The following is a 14,811-nucleotide window of genomic DNA, read 5'->3' on the forward strand; positions in this document are numbered from 1 at the left end:
TGGTGATTTGTGTAAAAGTTGGGATGTTGTGAATATGATGTTGAAGAACCAAATATGTATCATTCAATCTTCTTTTTAGAAAATCATCAAGGATGTGGAGCATGTGTGTAATTCACCATTTTTTCAAAGTCTACATCATTGTCCATCAAGGAAATGTTTAAAAAATATTGACAAACATTTACAGAGGCTGAAAGATTGTGGGTACTGACAAAATAAAATGTGGTTGCTCAATCAAAACAACTCATGGATTACCATGTACTTGTGAGTTGGCAAAGTTACAGATATCTAGTAATGTTATCCCTTTAGATAACATTCATGTTTTTTGGAGAAAGTTAAGCACTGAGCATGAATTTGAGGATGAAGAATCTTTATCAGATTATGACTTTTAAGAAGAGTTGGAAGCAATGAAAGCGTACATGAAGAAACACGATATTTTTGGTCAAAGGATATTCAAGACAAAGATGCGTGAAGTTGTATTTCTACATAAAACATTAATACTTGCACCACCAGAGAAGGTGAGAACCAAAGGAGCTAGTAAAAGGAAAAAAGAATTTGATACTTCTCTTGATCCTTCATATTGGGAGTATGTTGATGCCTTTCAAGAATCTGCAAAGCAACCATCTCAACGTTCTGCAAGGCAATCATCTCAACTTTCTGCAAATCAATCATCACAGTATTCTGCAAGGCAACCATTTCACATACATTTTCCTATTTTTATACATCCGTATATTGAGAAGATAATAGATGTTGTGTCTGATGGAAATTGTGGGTTTTGCGCAACTATAGCATTGTTAGGTTGGACAGAAGAATCTTGGTCTTTAGTTCGATCACAATTAGATAAAGAGATTCATCTACATCAAGATCTTTATTCCAATGTTTTTTATGACAGTGTTGAATCAGTGCGAAACTCATTGAAAATATCAGGACTGGGTGCTCAAGGAAAAGATATGTGGATGTCTATACCAGACTTGGGTTACGTGATAGCAACACTATATAATGTCATATTGGTGTCGTTGCATCGTAATCTGAATATGACATTCTTTCTGCTAAACAAAGCACCATCGAAAGAGTCTTATCTTTACTCTTTACTAGCAATTGGATTTGTCAATGAAAATCATTGGCTACAGGTAAAATTTATGATTAGTGTTGTTTATTAAATTAATGTTTAATATTTTCTTGTTCAGATAAATTAATGTTTAATATTTTCTTGTTTAGATTAAATTGAAGTCTCATTGTCCTTTGCCACCTACTTCACAAAATTGAAAAGACTTTTGTAGTGAGTGTGCAAAGACGTGGGAAATAGCTTATGCAACAGGTATGAAACATTGGGAACACATTGATCCATCATTTATCAAATCATCTTGTATTTCATTAAATGAAGATTAGAATATCTTGTATATCATTTATCAAGGATTATTAGGATATCATTTATCATTGATCCATCATTTATCAAATCATCTTGTTTTATCATTTACGTTTTATCATTTTGAATATCTTTTATTATGGATTAACTCAAAATAAATGTGGATTAACTCAAAATAAAAATTCATAAATAACACAAAAAATTAAATGAAATTCACTAAACACAATCACTAAATGAAATCATACATAACACAATCATTGTTAAGACAAACTCTCAAATTAAAGTTTTGATGAAAATAAACAAAGGTTAATTAAGAATGTTAATTATGATTCTAAAATGTTATGTTATTTTAACTTGTGTTTTTGAGTGAATTAATTCAACGATAGGATTCAAGCAAAGAAAAGAAAACAGTTAAAAATTAAACAAATAAAGAAACAAGAATATTCAGGACAAAACAGAGAATGATCTCCAGGTTCAAGACTGGTCGTCACAGCCTCTTAACCAATCAATCTCCATTATTTCAACGAAGCTTTTGTCAATGAATTTTAAACCAAGTTCATCAGCACATGGCAAGGAACAAATATGATTCATTTCAGTCAAAGAAGGCTTTAAAATTATTAAGATAAAAGGTCTCGAATCAAGCTAGTTGAAACTGCCCAAATCTTATTCAGTCAAACTGTCAAGAAAGTTTAATCAATCATGATCTGTACAAGACACCAGGAAGATATCCAGAATGATCAAAATTGAATATCCAGATTGATCATCAATCTCCTGAAAGTCCAAACTTTCAAAACCAGATTGATAATCAATCTCCGTTTATGCAGAATTTCAGCATTGATATCCTTAATTCTGCAGAAGTTTATAATCATTCACCAAACTGTTTTGGACAAAATCAAGGCTCCAGATCGAAGCTGTAACATCAATGATTAAATGAGAAGTTTCAAGGATCATTAAACTCAAAGGCAAACTAATCAAAGAAGTCTGTAACAACATTAGTCAAAACAAATTCAAAATGTTCAAAGGCTGAAATATTTTTAATCATAGATATTGGTTTTGGTCAAAACTGACAAATCACTACCAACAGCTCTTTTGACCATTATTAAATGCTCCAAAGGCCTATAAAAGAAAGGCCAATGTCCAGGAAAAAGGCAAAAGTTCAAGTGCTATCAAAGTCTTATAAATCATTCACACTCACATACTTGAAATTCTCATTTTCACAAAGAAGAATCAATTTTGAACTTTTATACCACACTGTGTTATTACTACTTAATTCTTTGTAAATAATCAAATCTCAAACAAGAGTTGAGACATTTCAGATTCTATCAAAACAATCTCATCATTATTGTAAAACTCAAACTATAAGAATTTAAGTATAGTTTGAATAGATTGTAACGAATCCTCTCAAGATCGATAGGTAATTAATTTAATTTCTGGGTGGAAATAAATAGAGCTTGTAACAGATCAAGATTGATCTAAGCTAGGTGCTGTAAAACCAAGAAGGTTCTTTGTTTTGAACACTTAGTGGAAAATCTCATAGTTGTGAGGACATGACGTAACCCAAGTTGAGTGAACCAGGAAATATCTTTGTGTGGTATTCCTTTTCTTATCTCTTTATTTATTAAGCTTAATTGATTAACTAAGGTAAAATGCAAACTGGATTTTTATTTTTAAGCTAACTAAGAACGTTCTCCATTTTCTGGTAAAAACCAAGAACGTTTTCTGTTTTCTTAACCAAGATCATTCTTGAGTTAAATCTCGAGGTTTATTCAGGAATTTTTAAATAGGTACATTTACAATTCAAACCCCCTTCCTTGTAAATCGACATTGTTACTTCAACATCTTCGTACAAGAGGCTTAACTCACTTAATATGTTATGAAGTTCACTAAATGGAGTTACCAAATTTATGGCCCTACGTACAAGCTCAGTTGTTCTACGGTCTCGCTTCGATGATGGGCTAGCATGTGCAGCAGCAGTAGGTGGACTTGAAGGCGCAACAGTGGATGAAAGGAGGATCAGAGGATGTGAAACACTAATGTATCATGTATAGTAGTGTACAATGACCTCTCCAAGAAAAGTCGCAACAGGATATAGGCTCTGAAAGGCCATTATAGATGATTTCATAGTCTGCCACACCCAATCTATATTGTTCGACATCGGAGGACCGTCACGCAGAATGCACGGAATACGACCAAACTGTCGAAGACATCGCTTTGGAAAATATGGGACTGAGACTCCACCACATCGAAGATATCCAAAAAACATCGAAATTGATACAAACAGATGATTAGCTCTATCATCATCATATGGTGTAAACACTACATCCTCGAGGAACAAAGCATTAAGTCTCTGACGATATGTCATCAATCCGCCTTCAACATCATATTTGCATTCCACTTACATGCTCTTGGAAGATGTACAGGAATCGCTCCTCTATCACCTCGCTTACATATCTTAGGGAAGTGTTCGTAAATCCAGCACTGCAACATAAGTAACATCATAAAATAACACAACTTCATAAATAAATAAGTAACACAACTTAATATAAATGACATACATGTAGTAGGGTCATGTAACCTCCCAACTGTTGAGTGTCATGGATAGCTCCATCTCCCAGATTGTCATAAAGGAAAACCAATTCCGCGGAATCCCACAAATAGTCCCGACAACGACGTAAATCAATAAAAAAACTAATGTATTTCGTCTCAGCACGCATATGTGTTTTATCGGCGAAAATAGTGCAGCCAACTAAATCCAACAGATACGTTCTAGCCGCACACTCAAACTGGTTAGTTTGAATGAGACGATTATATAAATCACGCAACCATTGCAATCTATACTGGACACATTTATTATAATTAATCTCAGCACATGCTTCCTCCCATATTGCACCTAAGTACTCATATGCAGCTCTTGCAGCATTATTAGTGTTCATATCCACATGTGCATCAAAAAATTTATCATTGGGTGAGATGTGAAGGAGAGTCGCGACGTCGTCTCAAGTGATAGTCATCTCTCCAAATGGAAAATGAAATGAGTTGGTCTCCCTGTACCATCAACAAATGCGGATATCAGACCAGCATCAACCACAATGAGGTAGCCTGAAGACAGATGCATCATCCCAGATTCCTGAATCCAATGCTCTACAGGATTTGGCACAGGAACTTCGGCAAACTTTTTTAGCTTCAATCCATGAGTAATAACTTTTAAGGATCCACGATCCTGCGAGTAATTACAGAATAATTAATTAGTTAAAAAACTTAAATAAATAATTAATTAAATAAAATTAAATAAAAATTAATTAAATAAACTTAAATAAACAATTAATTAAATAAAATTAAATAAACAATTAATTAAATAAACTTAAATTAAATAAACATAAATTAATTAATTTAATAAACTTAAATAAACAAATAAATAAATATAATTAAAAATTAATTAACATATACCTCTCCTTCCCATAGCCTCCGAGCCACGTGGTACTCATATTGTGTCAACACACATGTCACCATCGGTCCCTCGGGGAATCCAGTCTGTTGATCATGCTCATCAATATCATCAGCATGTGCAGAAGCATCACGAATATCATCATCATTAGTATCGGCAGCATGTGCAACATACTATTCCTCAGCCTACTCCATCTATTGAGGCTCAATGACATCTTCCTCCATATGTGCATGCTCAGTAGGCTCAGTGGCATCATCCTAGACATCTTGTCTTCGACTACGCTGTCTAATTGGACGATTTGCTTCGTTTCGTCTTCTGTTTGATGTTGTTGGTGGAATTCTCTCTGCACCTTCACCATTATCACCTATCAAGTTGCAAATAATTTGACCAAACGCACCTCTCATTCTAGGCACTACAATATATCAATATTAAAAAAAATAAAAGAAAATTAAAGAGGGACAGGGAGAAAAAATTAAAGAGAGAGAATAAGAAAGAAGAGAAGAATATATTAATGGGAGAGAATGGAAAGGAATTTTTGTGTAGATGTTCCAAATTCGTAGAAAGAAGAACTAAAGGAAGGGTAAAGAGTTGTTAAGAATTTTACAAATACTTATTATATCTTAAAAAATAGAATGTATAACTTTTGAAAAAAAAATACAATTTTTAATATAAAATTTATATATTTATTATAAGTATTTTAAGGGCACATGTTAGCATTTCTTTAGTTTATTTTATATATTTATTTGTGAATTTAACCTATTTTATTTTATAAATAATGATTTGCACAAATTATCTATAAATATTTGCTTCTCTTTATTTATATTAATTTATTAATTAATTATTCTTAATTATAAAAAAAGTTTAAAGATTTTATTTCTATGACTTTTAAGATTTATTTATTATTTTAATGAGTTTTATATTTTCATTTATTGTTTATATTTTAAATATTAATAGTAATATTTAATATCTCATATTTTTCTATATAAAGTATATGTATAAAAATATTTAAAAATTGACGGTAATAAATAAATTTATTAATATTAATATTTTTATTTTTTGTTCTTATAAACCGACTCTTATATCTCATTGGTTCTATCTTGGGTTTTTAAAACATCGACAATAAATCTTGTCCAAAAATAATACATCGACAATAAAATAAAATAAAAATTAAAAAAATGCATGTCAGCACAACATTGGTGAAACGGAACAAATATGCAAAAGTTACAAAAATCCCAATTATGACCATATTTCTTAGATTTATTTATGTTTTCTATACTTGGACTCATAACGTAAGCAATTAAATTGACGGTGGGATGTGTGCGTTCCCTGCACCAACACTAGTAATATTAATACCTCCATCTTGGGTAGGGATGGGAATAGGCTAGGCCGTCCGACAGGGGCCTATGGCCTGGCCTACTTATGGTCTGGCCTGGCCTATTTAATAAAAAGACCAGACTCAGGCTATTTTTAAAGCCTATTTATTTAAATAGGCCAGGCTCAGGCTTATAAAGAAGCCTATTAGGCTTGACAGGCCGACCTATATATATTTAATTATTTATTAATGTTATTTTTTATTATTATATTAATAATATTATTTCCTATTTTAAATTTTATCAATTAGACAATCACTCAGTAGTCATTCCATATTCGATAGTCATTCCATATTTGGTAGTAGTTCCATATTCGGTAGCCATTCAATTAGTCAATAACTCAGTAGTCCTTCCATATTTGTTTGAGAGGTAATAATTGGTACATTTGTTTCAAAAAAAAAATCTATTCTTTGAAACCAAGAATTATGTTTTAGGGTTTAAAGGATGTTTGTTTCAGATTTTTTAAAAATTATTTTGTTAGAAAAATTATTTTTGTTTAATATATATAGATATGTACATTGATATTGGTATGTGGAGAGCATTTAAATATTTTAATATGAATAAGGCTTTTAAATAGGCTTCCAGGCCAGGCCAGGCTTTTAAAAAGGCCAGGCCAGGCCGAAAAAAAAGCCTATGATAGGCCGTAGGCCAGGCTTAGGCCTAAAAAATTAATCGTAGGCCAGGCTCAGGCCTTGCAAAGCCTGGCCTGGCCTATTCCCACCCCTAATCTTGGGTGGCACAATACGCATTCCAGTCTTGTTCTCTTTTCTCTCTCTACGGTGTGTCAAATTGGTGGCTGATCCACACACCACTACCACAATTTCTATTCGTTTTGTTCATTCATACAAAAGGTGACACTGTCTACGAATACGATTTTCTGTTCACTCTTTTATATGATCAGGGGCAGAGCTTTGTAGGAATATAGGGGGGCCGTGGCCACCCAAAAAAAAAATTATAAGTAAAATTACTATAATATTCTGATCAAAATTAAAAAATTATAACAATATTTAAATCTAATTCAGTTTTTTCTGTTCACTTCTCTATTTTGTTAGTTCTGATTTTTGTTAGTTTTGATTTGGAATTCGGATTTCTATTTTGTTAGTTTTGATTTTGTTAGTGCAACTTTTTGCTTATGTTCTTCAGTTATCATGAAATTTAGAGTTTATTTTGTTATTGTTGAGTTTGGAGCTTTGATTGGGAGTTGAAATTTTGATTTAGAGTTTCAATTTATGATTTTTTTAGAGTTTTTGTGTTGCACATAAGATGTTTGATTTTATGTTTATATAAAGTATTTGAGTTTTTTTTGTTGCACATAAGTTGTTTGATTTTATGTTCATATAGAGTGTTTGAATTTTTTTTGTTGCATAGAAGGTGTTTGAGTTTTGTTGCATTTTTGTTTGAGTTTTTTTGTCCATATAAAGTGTTTTAGATTTTTTTTTTGTATATAAGATGTTTTATGCTTCTTAAATTGATTAATTTAGATAAGTTTGTGAGAATAAAGAAGAGTAAAAAAATTGATTGATTTAGATAAGTGTTTTATGTTGCATATAAGATTCAGATGTTTCTACGTCGGCCACCCCAAAATTATCGGTCAAACTCCGCCGCTGTATATAATCTCATCGTTTAATTATTTATTAGGGTATATGTCTATAAATATTTTACTGTTTGATTCATAATCAATAATAAAACTTTGTTGTGTGTGTGGAAGGTAGACGTGGCAGAAGAGTCATACGAGGAGGCCATTGCAGAGTTGACCAAGGTTAAGGATTTATATTAACTTTTTTCTCATCCCACACAAACACATCACAACACAATAAAACAATCATTTTTTCCACTCATTGTCTCATAATAATACACCCCTTCAAAATTGTTACTTTTAAAAAGGTCTAATTTACACTTATTGTTTTATTACTATAGTAAAGTATAACAACAACAAAACTTATGACAAAAAAAAAATATAATTTAATATTTTACATTTTATTTTTATTTTAAAATATTCTCTATATTGAATAAATTATAAATAATAATAATCAAATTACATATACTAAAAAATATTATTGATCGCATTTAATTTACATTGTTCTAATATAAAATTAAGTATTGATTAAATTATCTTTAAAGACTAATAATATATTTATATATCATTTTCAAAGCGAGCAAGTGTTTGAAAAACTGAATATTAATTTTTACTATTATAAATAGTTTTGGCAACAATTATTATTATAAATATATTATAAAATATAATAATTTAAGAGTAATACAAATAACTAAATTAATTTTAATAGAATAAAAGGTAAAATAGTTTATTTATATTTTAAAAAGTAAAATTATAATTCTTTTAAAAATATTCATTTTAATTCATTTTAACTTCTTTTTTTCTTTCTATAACAATGGTTATTTAGAGATAGAAAGTATTTTTTTTAGAGTCATATTTTATTTGTTTACCTAAAAATACCATTTTTATTATAATAGAACTATATATAGATCAATTTAAAAGGACTCATTTTGTAATATTTATGTATGAACAATTTAGATGGATTCATTTTGTTAGTTCTATCAATGGATTTGCCCGACTCGATTCTATTTTAAAATTGATTTAACTAGACAAAAAAAATGAATTGTTTTAGATTATTTTTTAGAATAAACTAAAATGTGGACAGATTGACTCGGTCCATTGTCCAACCTTTAAATGGGTCCCTCAACCTTTAAATGGGTCCCACATTTTCCAGCCATTAAGATAAGTTAGTTTTATGACTCGTAAGGCCACGAAAGCAAGCGCTTTAGGTCTCTCTAAAAAAACAAAATTTTTTACTTAAAAAAAGGTCTCAAATATTTTTTTATCTGTGAAAAAGGTCTCAGATTTTAATATTTTTAAAACTAATTTTGATAAAATTTTATATAAATTAAATAAAATATTTTGTTTTTATTACAAATTATTTAATACTTATCTCAGTACAACTAAATTGGTTAATTATAACAGTAGAGATGAGAGAAATATTAATTATAAATTGAATAATCATGAGATAAAAGGTGAGTACATCATTAATATGAGAAATAATAGTCATAAATGGAGAGATCATGAGATAAATAGTCTTGTTAACATGAGTTAGTTGAGTGTTACAATATATACACATTCTTTTCTTATTCAACTAAAATATGAAAAATTTTACATGAGTGTCTGATGTTGCCGTGAGGATGTCTATAGTTCAAAATCAATCTATTCAATAATGTTGAATTTTATAAGTGATAAATAAATAGAAATTTTAAATTAAAAAAATCAAATAAATTTAAAAGCAGTTGAATCCAAATATACTTTGGTAAATAATTGATTTCACAATGTGATTTTAAAAATAAATAATAGTGTAGCTTTTATAAAATAACATGGTTTACCTTATTTTTTTTTGTGATTACAATTCAATATAATTCATGTGTAGCCTTTACAATTACAATCACCGTGTAAAATCAAACACAGGCTTTATCAAATCAATTACAATTCAATCAGATTTAAAATTCAAATCAACCAACAACTTTTTCTTTCATATTTTCAATAACATAAGTTAATAAAAAAAATATACTAGTAAGTTTTACTAAAAGTCTAGCTGAATATGCACCATAGGAAACAAACCGATATTATTGTCTGAAAAAACACTAACTTCTTTAAATTCAAATAATGTCAATGGTGCATATTTATTTAAGACCAGCTTAAAAAAATAAAAGGTTCATTGTGTTTTTGTCTCAGTAATTTTGGAGAAATATGATTTTAGTTTTCTATGTAAACTACTTTTTTTAGATTTTACCCCTATAACTTGATATTATATGACACTACTAAATAAACATTTTTTTTTAAAAGCATGAATAACTAATTAATTATATTTTTTTTGTTAAAATTTAAATAAAGATATGATATATATTATATGTAAATGACATAAATACCCTTGTAAATAAATTATATTTATTTTAAAAAGACAAAAGTATATATTTATTAAATTATATAAAAAGACAAAATTATCCTTGTTATAAAATCATAAATGTTTTTTAAAATTAATTATTAATATTTTATTTTAAAATTTAAGATCAAATTCTATTAATTATTTTAATATTTTAGATTATATTTTATAAATTGTTTTTATATTTTTAATTTATTATATTTTATCCTATCCTGCTAGTTTCTAAATCAACTCTTATTCATGATAGAAATTTAAACTAAAAAAAATATGATATGATAGAGTGTTGGATTAACTTATCATGTTATGTTGATACACCAAACATTAAATTCAGACAAAATATGATAATTTATTATTATTATTATTATTATTATTATTATTATTATTATTATTATTATTATTATTATTATTATTATTATTATTATTATTATTATGTCTTTTATTATGTCCATTAAGGAGTCTGTTAATCCTATCAAACTTTGGATTGTACTAATCCTATCAAACTTTGGATTGTACTGATTTTGATTGAATTGTTTTTCAAAATTCTTTGATAAATCAAATCTAAAACAATAACGTAACAAAACATTTGAAAGTAAATAATACATCTATAAAATGACGAAAAAGAAACTCACATGTGAAATTATAACACCGAGAAAGATAAAATAGTGAAGGGGGTGGCTAGCAAAGATGAACAAATACATTTATGCTTCTATTTGATTTCTTTTAAAATAAATCTAATTTTAAAAAAAATATCACAAAAAAAACTATTATTCCACCTCACAACAAATTTTCCATGTGTTAATGTCAAATCAACTTTTAGAAATGTCAAAATTTATGAAAAAACTAAAAATAGAAGAATATCAAGTTACAGGGTAGAATCTGAAACAAAATATTTTAAAGACCAAAAGCATAATAAACCCAAAATAAAATTAGTCAAAAAAAACTTTTAAAAAATAAATATAATACTATAAAATTAGTTAAAAGACCATCAAATTAGTTTTGCCTATTTATTTCTAGTCTGATACGCCAACACAGTGTAAGTTTACATTTAACTAAATTAAAAACTCTTAACTAAATTAGGGCAATATTAGCTATGGGGATATGATGACAACATAAGTGTTTTAAAAAACGAAGATTAGTACCCTATATTAGTTTAAAATAAATAAAAAGCTATATAGACTTTATTTTTTAATATTAATATCAATGATCAGTGATGATCTTGATTAATAAGACTCAATATAGACACAACGCTAAGTACGTAGTTTCCAACAATTTGAAATTAAAACTAGTACTATCTTGAAAAATATTTGATAGATACCGAAGAAAACATTATTCTATGAATTATAAAAAAAATGACTGTGCTTTGTGTTTCTGTTTCAAACCTTCACTCATGGTAGGTGCTAACTGCTAAGGAATAAGGCCTGCTGTGTGCTAATATATTCAATTTGGATAATTTATTTTATTTTCAAATTTAACTGGTGAAGAAAAGTGAAATATGAGCTGTTGGTTGCTTGTTTGTTTTACAGGAAGAATACGGAATTGTATGGTCAGCTTGCCAAAGGCCAAAGCCCAAAGGTCAGCCATGCATGTTATTAGATATATTTAAAATTATCTTTAAATATAAGTCTCACTTCAATTTTCAAAAATATATTTTTGAAATATACTATCATCTCTAAATATTAAATTTATTAGTTGTATTAGTTTTTTTTTTTTTTTTTTGATAATTTTGATAATAGATAATTATTTTACATGTTTACTTTAGAAGGGAGAGAATTAGTAAGTGTTAATAATATAGTATTTATTGATGGTGGTAGAAAAAGATATAAATTAATTAGAAATATAATAATAAAAAATATTATTAATATTAGTTTAGGGTTTTATTATTATATTTGTAAGAAATAATTTTTGCGAGGTTTTGAATTGATCTCGAGACATGATGTTCATCCTAACGGCATTCGCCAAATGAGTTATAACTTAATAATTAAAATATTATATATTCAATTATCGATAATTTATCAAATTTTGTGTTTTTATCTTCCAAGATAAAATAAAAAATAAAAAATCTTGCTAACATTTGTCTCTAAGACACTTGTTAAAGATTCTAAAAGTATAATTTATTTATTAAAAAAAATAAAAATTTGAATTCTCAAAATATTGAATACATAAGTTCTAAAATAATTTTTTTATATTTTTTCGGTGTCCTAATTAGAGTTTTCCTTTTATTTATACTATAAAATATAATTGTTTTGTGTATTAATAAAACAGTAATTAAGAAAGACCCTTGGTTGCTAAAAATAGTGGTGAAAATAATACCATGTGAGATGAAGGCTTGATATCTAATATCAATTTTGTCATGCATTATGTACGTGAAAAGTGGTTCACTAAACATTGGCCTTAACCTTAAATCCTTGATTCTCTTTACCGATTCATGAAGTGAACATTAACCTTAAAAGAATGTATGTATACATAATGCACAAATGATTACCGATGATTGTTGAATTATTGCAGTTTATGGTTTTTGCTTGCTCAGGTTAATTTAAGCTAGTTAATTTTTCCATCAATTAATGTTTGACTATATTATAAGGATTACATGAATTAAAATTTGACTAACCTTTTCTGTTAATTATTGCAGACGAAGTATTCAGGAACAGGGGCTGCCATTGAATATGCAGTCCTACATTTAAAGGTAAAATAAATAGCCAGACAGAACATTCCTCTTATCTTATCAGATATGATAGAGCAGTTTTGGTGGGTCATATATCCAATTTAGGCTATAGCATGGATTAAAATTGCAGTTGGGTTTGCAATTATATTGCGGACAAAGCGGCCTAGATTGCAATTATAATACTGTTGTGGACACTTTAAAATCTGTAATATTGCAGCTGCAATTGCAGTTGCACACATCAATTTAAAACCATGTAATCAAAGAATTATAACCCTAAACTCTACCATATCACACCAATTCCTTTAAGAATTGTAGAGTAAATGGCCTATCAATTTTTTTATATGTATGCTAATAAAGGGAATGTGTTACAGGTGGAGAATATTGTGGTTATTGGACACAGTTGCTGTGGTGGTATAAAGGGCCTCATGTCCATCCCAGATGATGGGACAACATCAAGGTAAGTCTATAAACTATTAGCCATATCTTAAAATAAGGATTAATTGTTCGTTTAAAGACCTGCAATATATATAATTCTAGAAAGAAAACAAGAAGCAATTCTAACACTACAAATTGCACACACACAAACACTGCAAATACCAGAAAGAACAATTAAACAAGGAAAGAGATTAATACCAGATATACATTCCTAAAATGCTTACTCAAAATATTTTACAGTCCTAAAATGCTTAGTAGGACTAATTTTATTGGTCCTGTTAGAGTCTCATAAATTTTATTCTACTAAACAGTGATGTTTATGAATTTAATTGGATTTTTATTTTTAAAAAAAATAACAAACATTATGACCTTGAAAATAATTTTCTGTGTTTGTGATCATACAGCGACTTCATAGAGCAATGGGTCCAAATTTGTAATCCAGCAAAGTCCAAAGTTAAACAAGAAGCAAGCAAATTAGATTTCTCTGAGCAGTGTACAAACTGCGAGAAGGCAAGTATATCTTATTTTAAGCTTTTAACATATGACTTGACGACTAATTTTTGAATTTTTTAAAATGCTTTTTGAATTTTAAATTATTTTGAAATTTGGAATTTATTCATTTATTTATTTTTAAATTATATACATCACAATTTTCTAAATTACATATTTTAAATTTTTAATTTATTTATATCTATAATCTCAAATATTTTAAGTTTTTTTTTTAAAAAAGAATCAATATAATAACACAATACATGGTGTTTATTGGGATAACTATATATACTATTAAAATTTATTTTACTTAATTTAAAATGATAAAGTGTAGTTTATATATATATATATATTTAATTATATTTTTTTAATTAAATTTTACATTACTTTTAGAGTAAAAAACATTCAAAATAAATTAATTAATTTGCTTCAAACTCAAACTTAATCAATTTTACAAAAATCACGTTAATTTCAAAATGATGTTTGCGTTGGCTTAAAAAAATGATGTTTGTGTCACTATTTAGTATTTATGCACATAGTATGTTTGTTAAAAGGTTTATAACTTAGCATAGTATAAGGGCTTAACTCTATTGGCATTTGAATCTAATGCTTCCAAATTTAGTCAAGCAGTCTCTTAGCCAAGTTTCTCTATTCCAACAGGAAGCTGTTAATGTATCCCTTGGGAACCTTTTGAATTATCCATTTGTGAAAGATGCGGTTTTGAAGAAAACCCTCGCTTTGAAAGGTGCACATTACGATTTTGTTAAAGGAGCATTTGAGCTGTGGGATTTGGACTTCAAAATTTCACCCTCAGTGTCCTTTTAAGATCAACAAAGCATCAAAAGAAAGGGTTCTTACCCTGCAACGCATGATGTGCATGAGTATGACTCCTCAAGTATTTCCTTTAACAAAATCCGCAAAAAAGAAGCATACACTTAACAAAAATAATGGTCTTTGATGATTTGATCTACATAATAATGTTTGCTTTCTGTTTTTAGTGGTTTCATTTGGTAAACTTGTAGAATAATAGTACCCATTAAAATTGACAAATGCATTTGGGTAACTCGTCATGGAGCTTGAGTGGGCTAGGCAAACTGATC

The 14,811-nt window shown here is 28.3% G+C and overlaps 1 protein-coding gene and 1 pseudogene across 1 annotated transcript; both read left to right on the top strand.

The window, feature by feature from the left end:
• Positions 1 to 404: 404 nt before the first annotated feature.
• On the top strand, positions 405 to 1,263 carry LOC101512999 (uncharacterized). Its single transcript, XM_004509836.1, has 2 exons — positions 405 to 1,127; positions 1,216 to 1,263. Exons 1-2 carry the CDS (start codon positions 405 to 407, stop codon positions 1,261 to 1,263), a joined length of 771 nt encoding a protein of 256 aa, XP_004509893.1.
• Positions 1,264 to 10,566: 9,303 nt separating this feature from the next.
• LOC101513326 (carbonic anhydrase 2-like) lies at positions 10,567 to 14,536 on the top strand (annotated as a pseudogene).
• The last annotated feature ends 275 nt before the right edge of the window (positions 14,537 to 14,811 follow it).

The sequence above is a fragment of the Cicer arietinum genome, chromosome 7 (assembly GCF_000331145.2).
Source record: "Cicer arietinum cultivar CDC Frontier isolate Library 1 chromosome 7, Cicar.CDCFrontier_v2.0, whole genome shotgun sequence".
Taxonomy (NCBI): Eukaryota; Viridiplantae; Streptophyta; class Magnoliopsida; order Fabales; family Fabaceae; genus Cicer; species Cicer arietinum.

Excerpts from the sequence above, each read along its gene's own strand:
- LOC101512999 (XM_004509836.1), top strand. The coding sequence starts at position 405 with ATGAAAGCGTACATGAAGAAACACGATATTTTTGGTCAAAGGATATTC. Across the intron at positions 1,128-1,215 it reads ATGAAAATCATTGGCTACAG|ATTAAATTGAAGTCTCATTG; the intron begins GTAAAATTTATG and ends TTTCTTGTTTAG.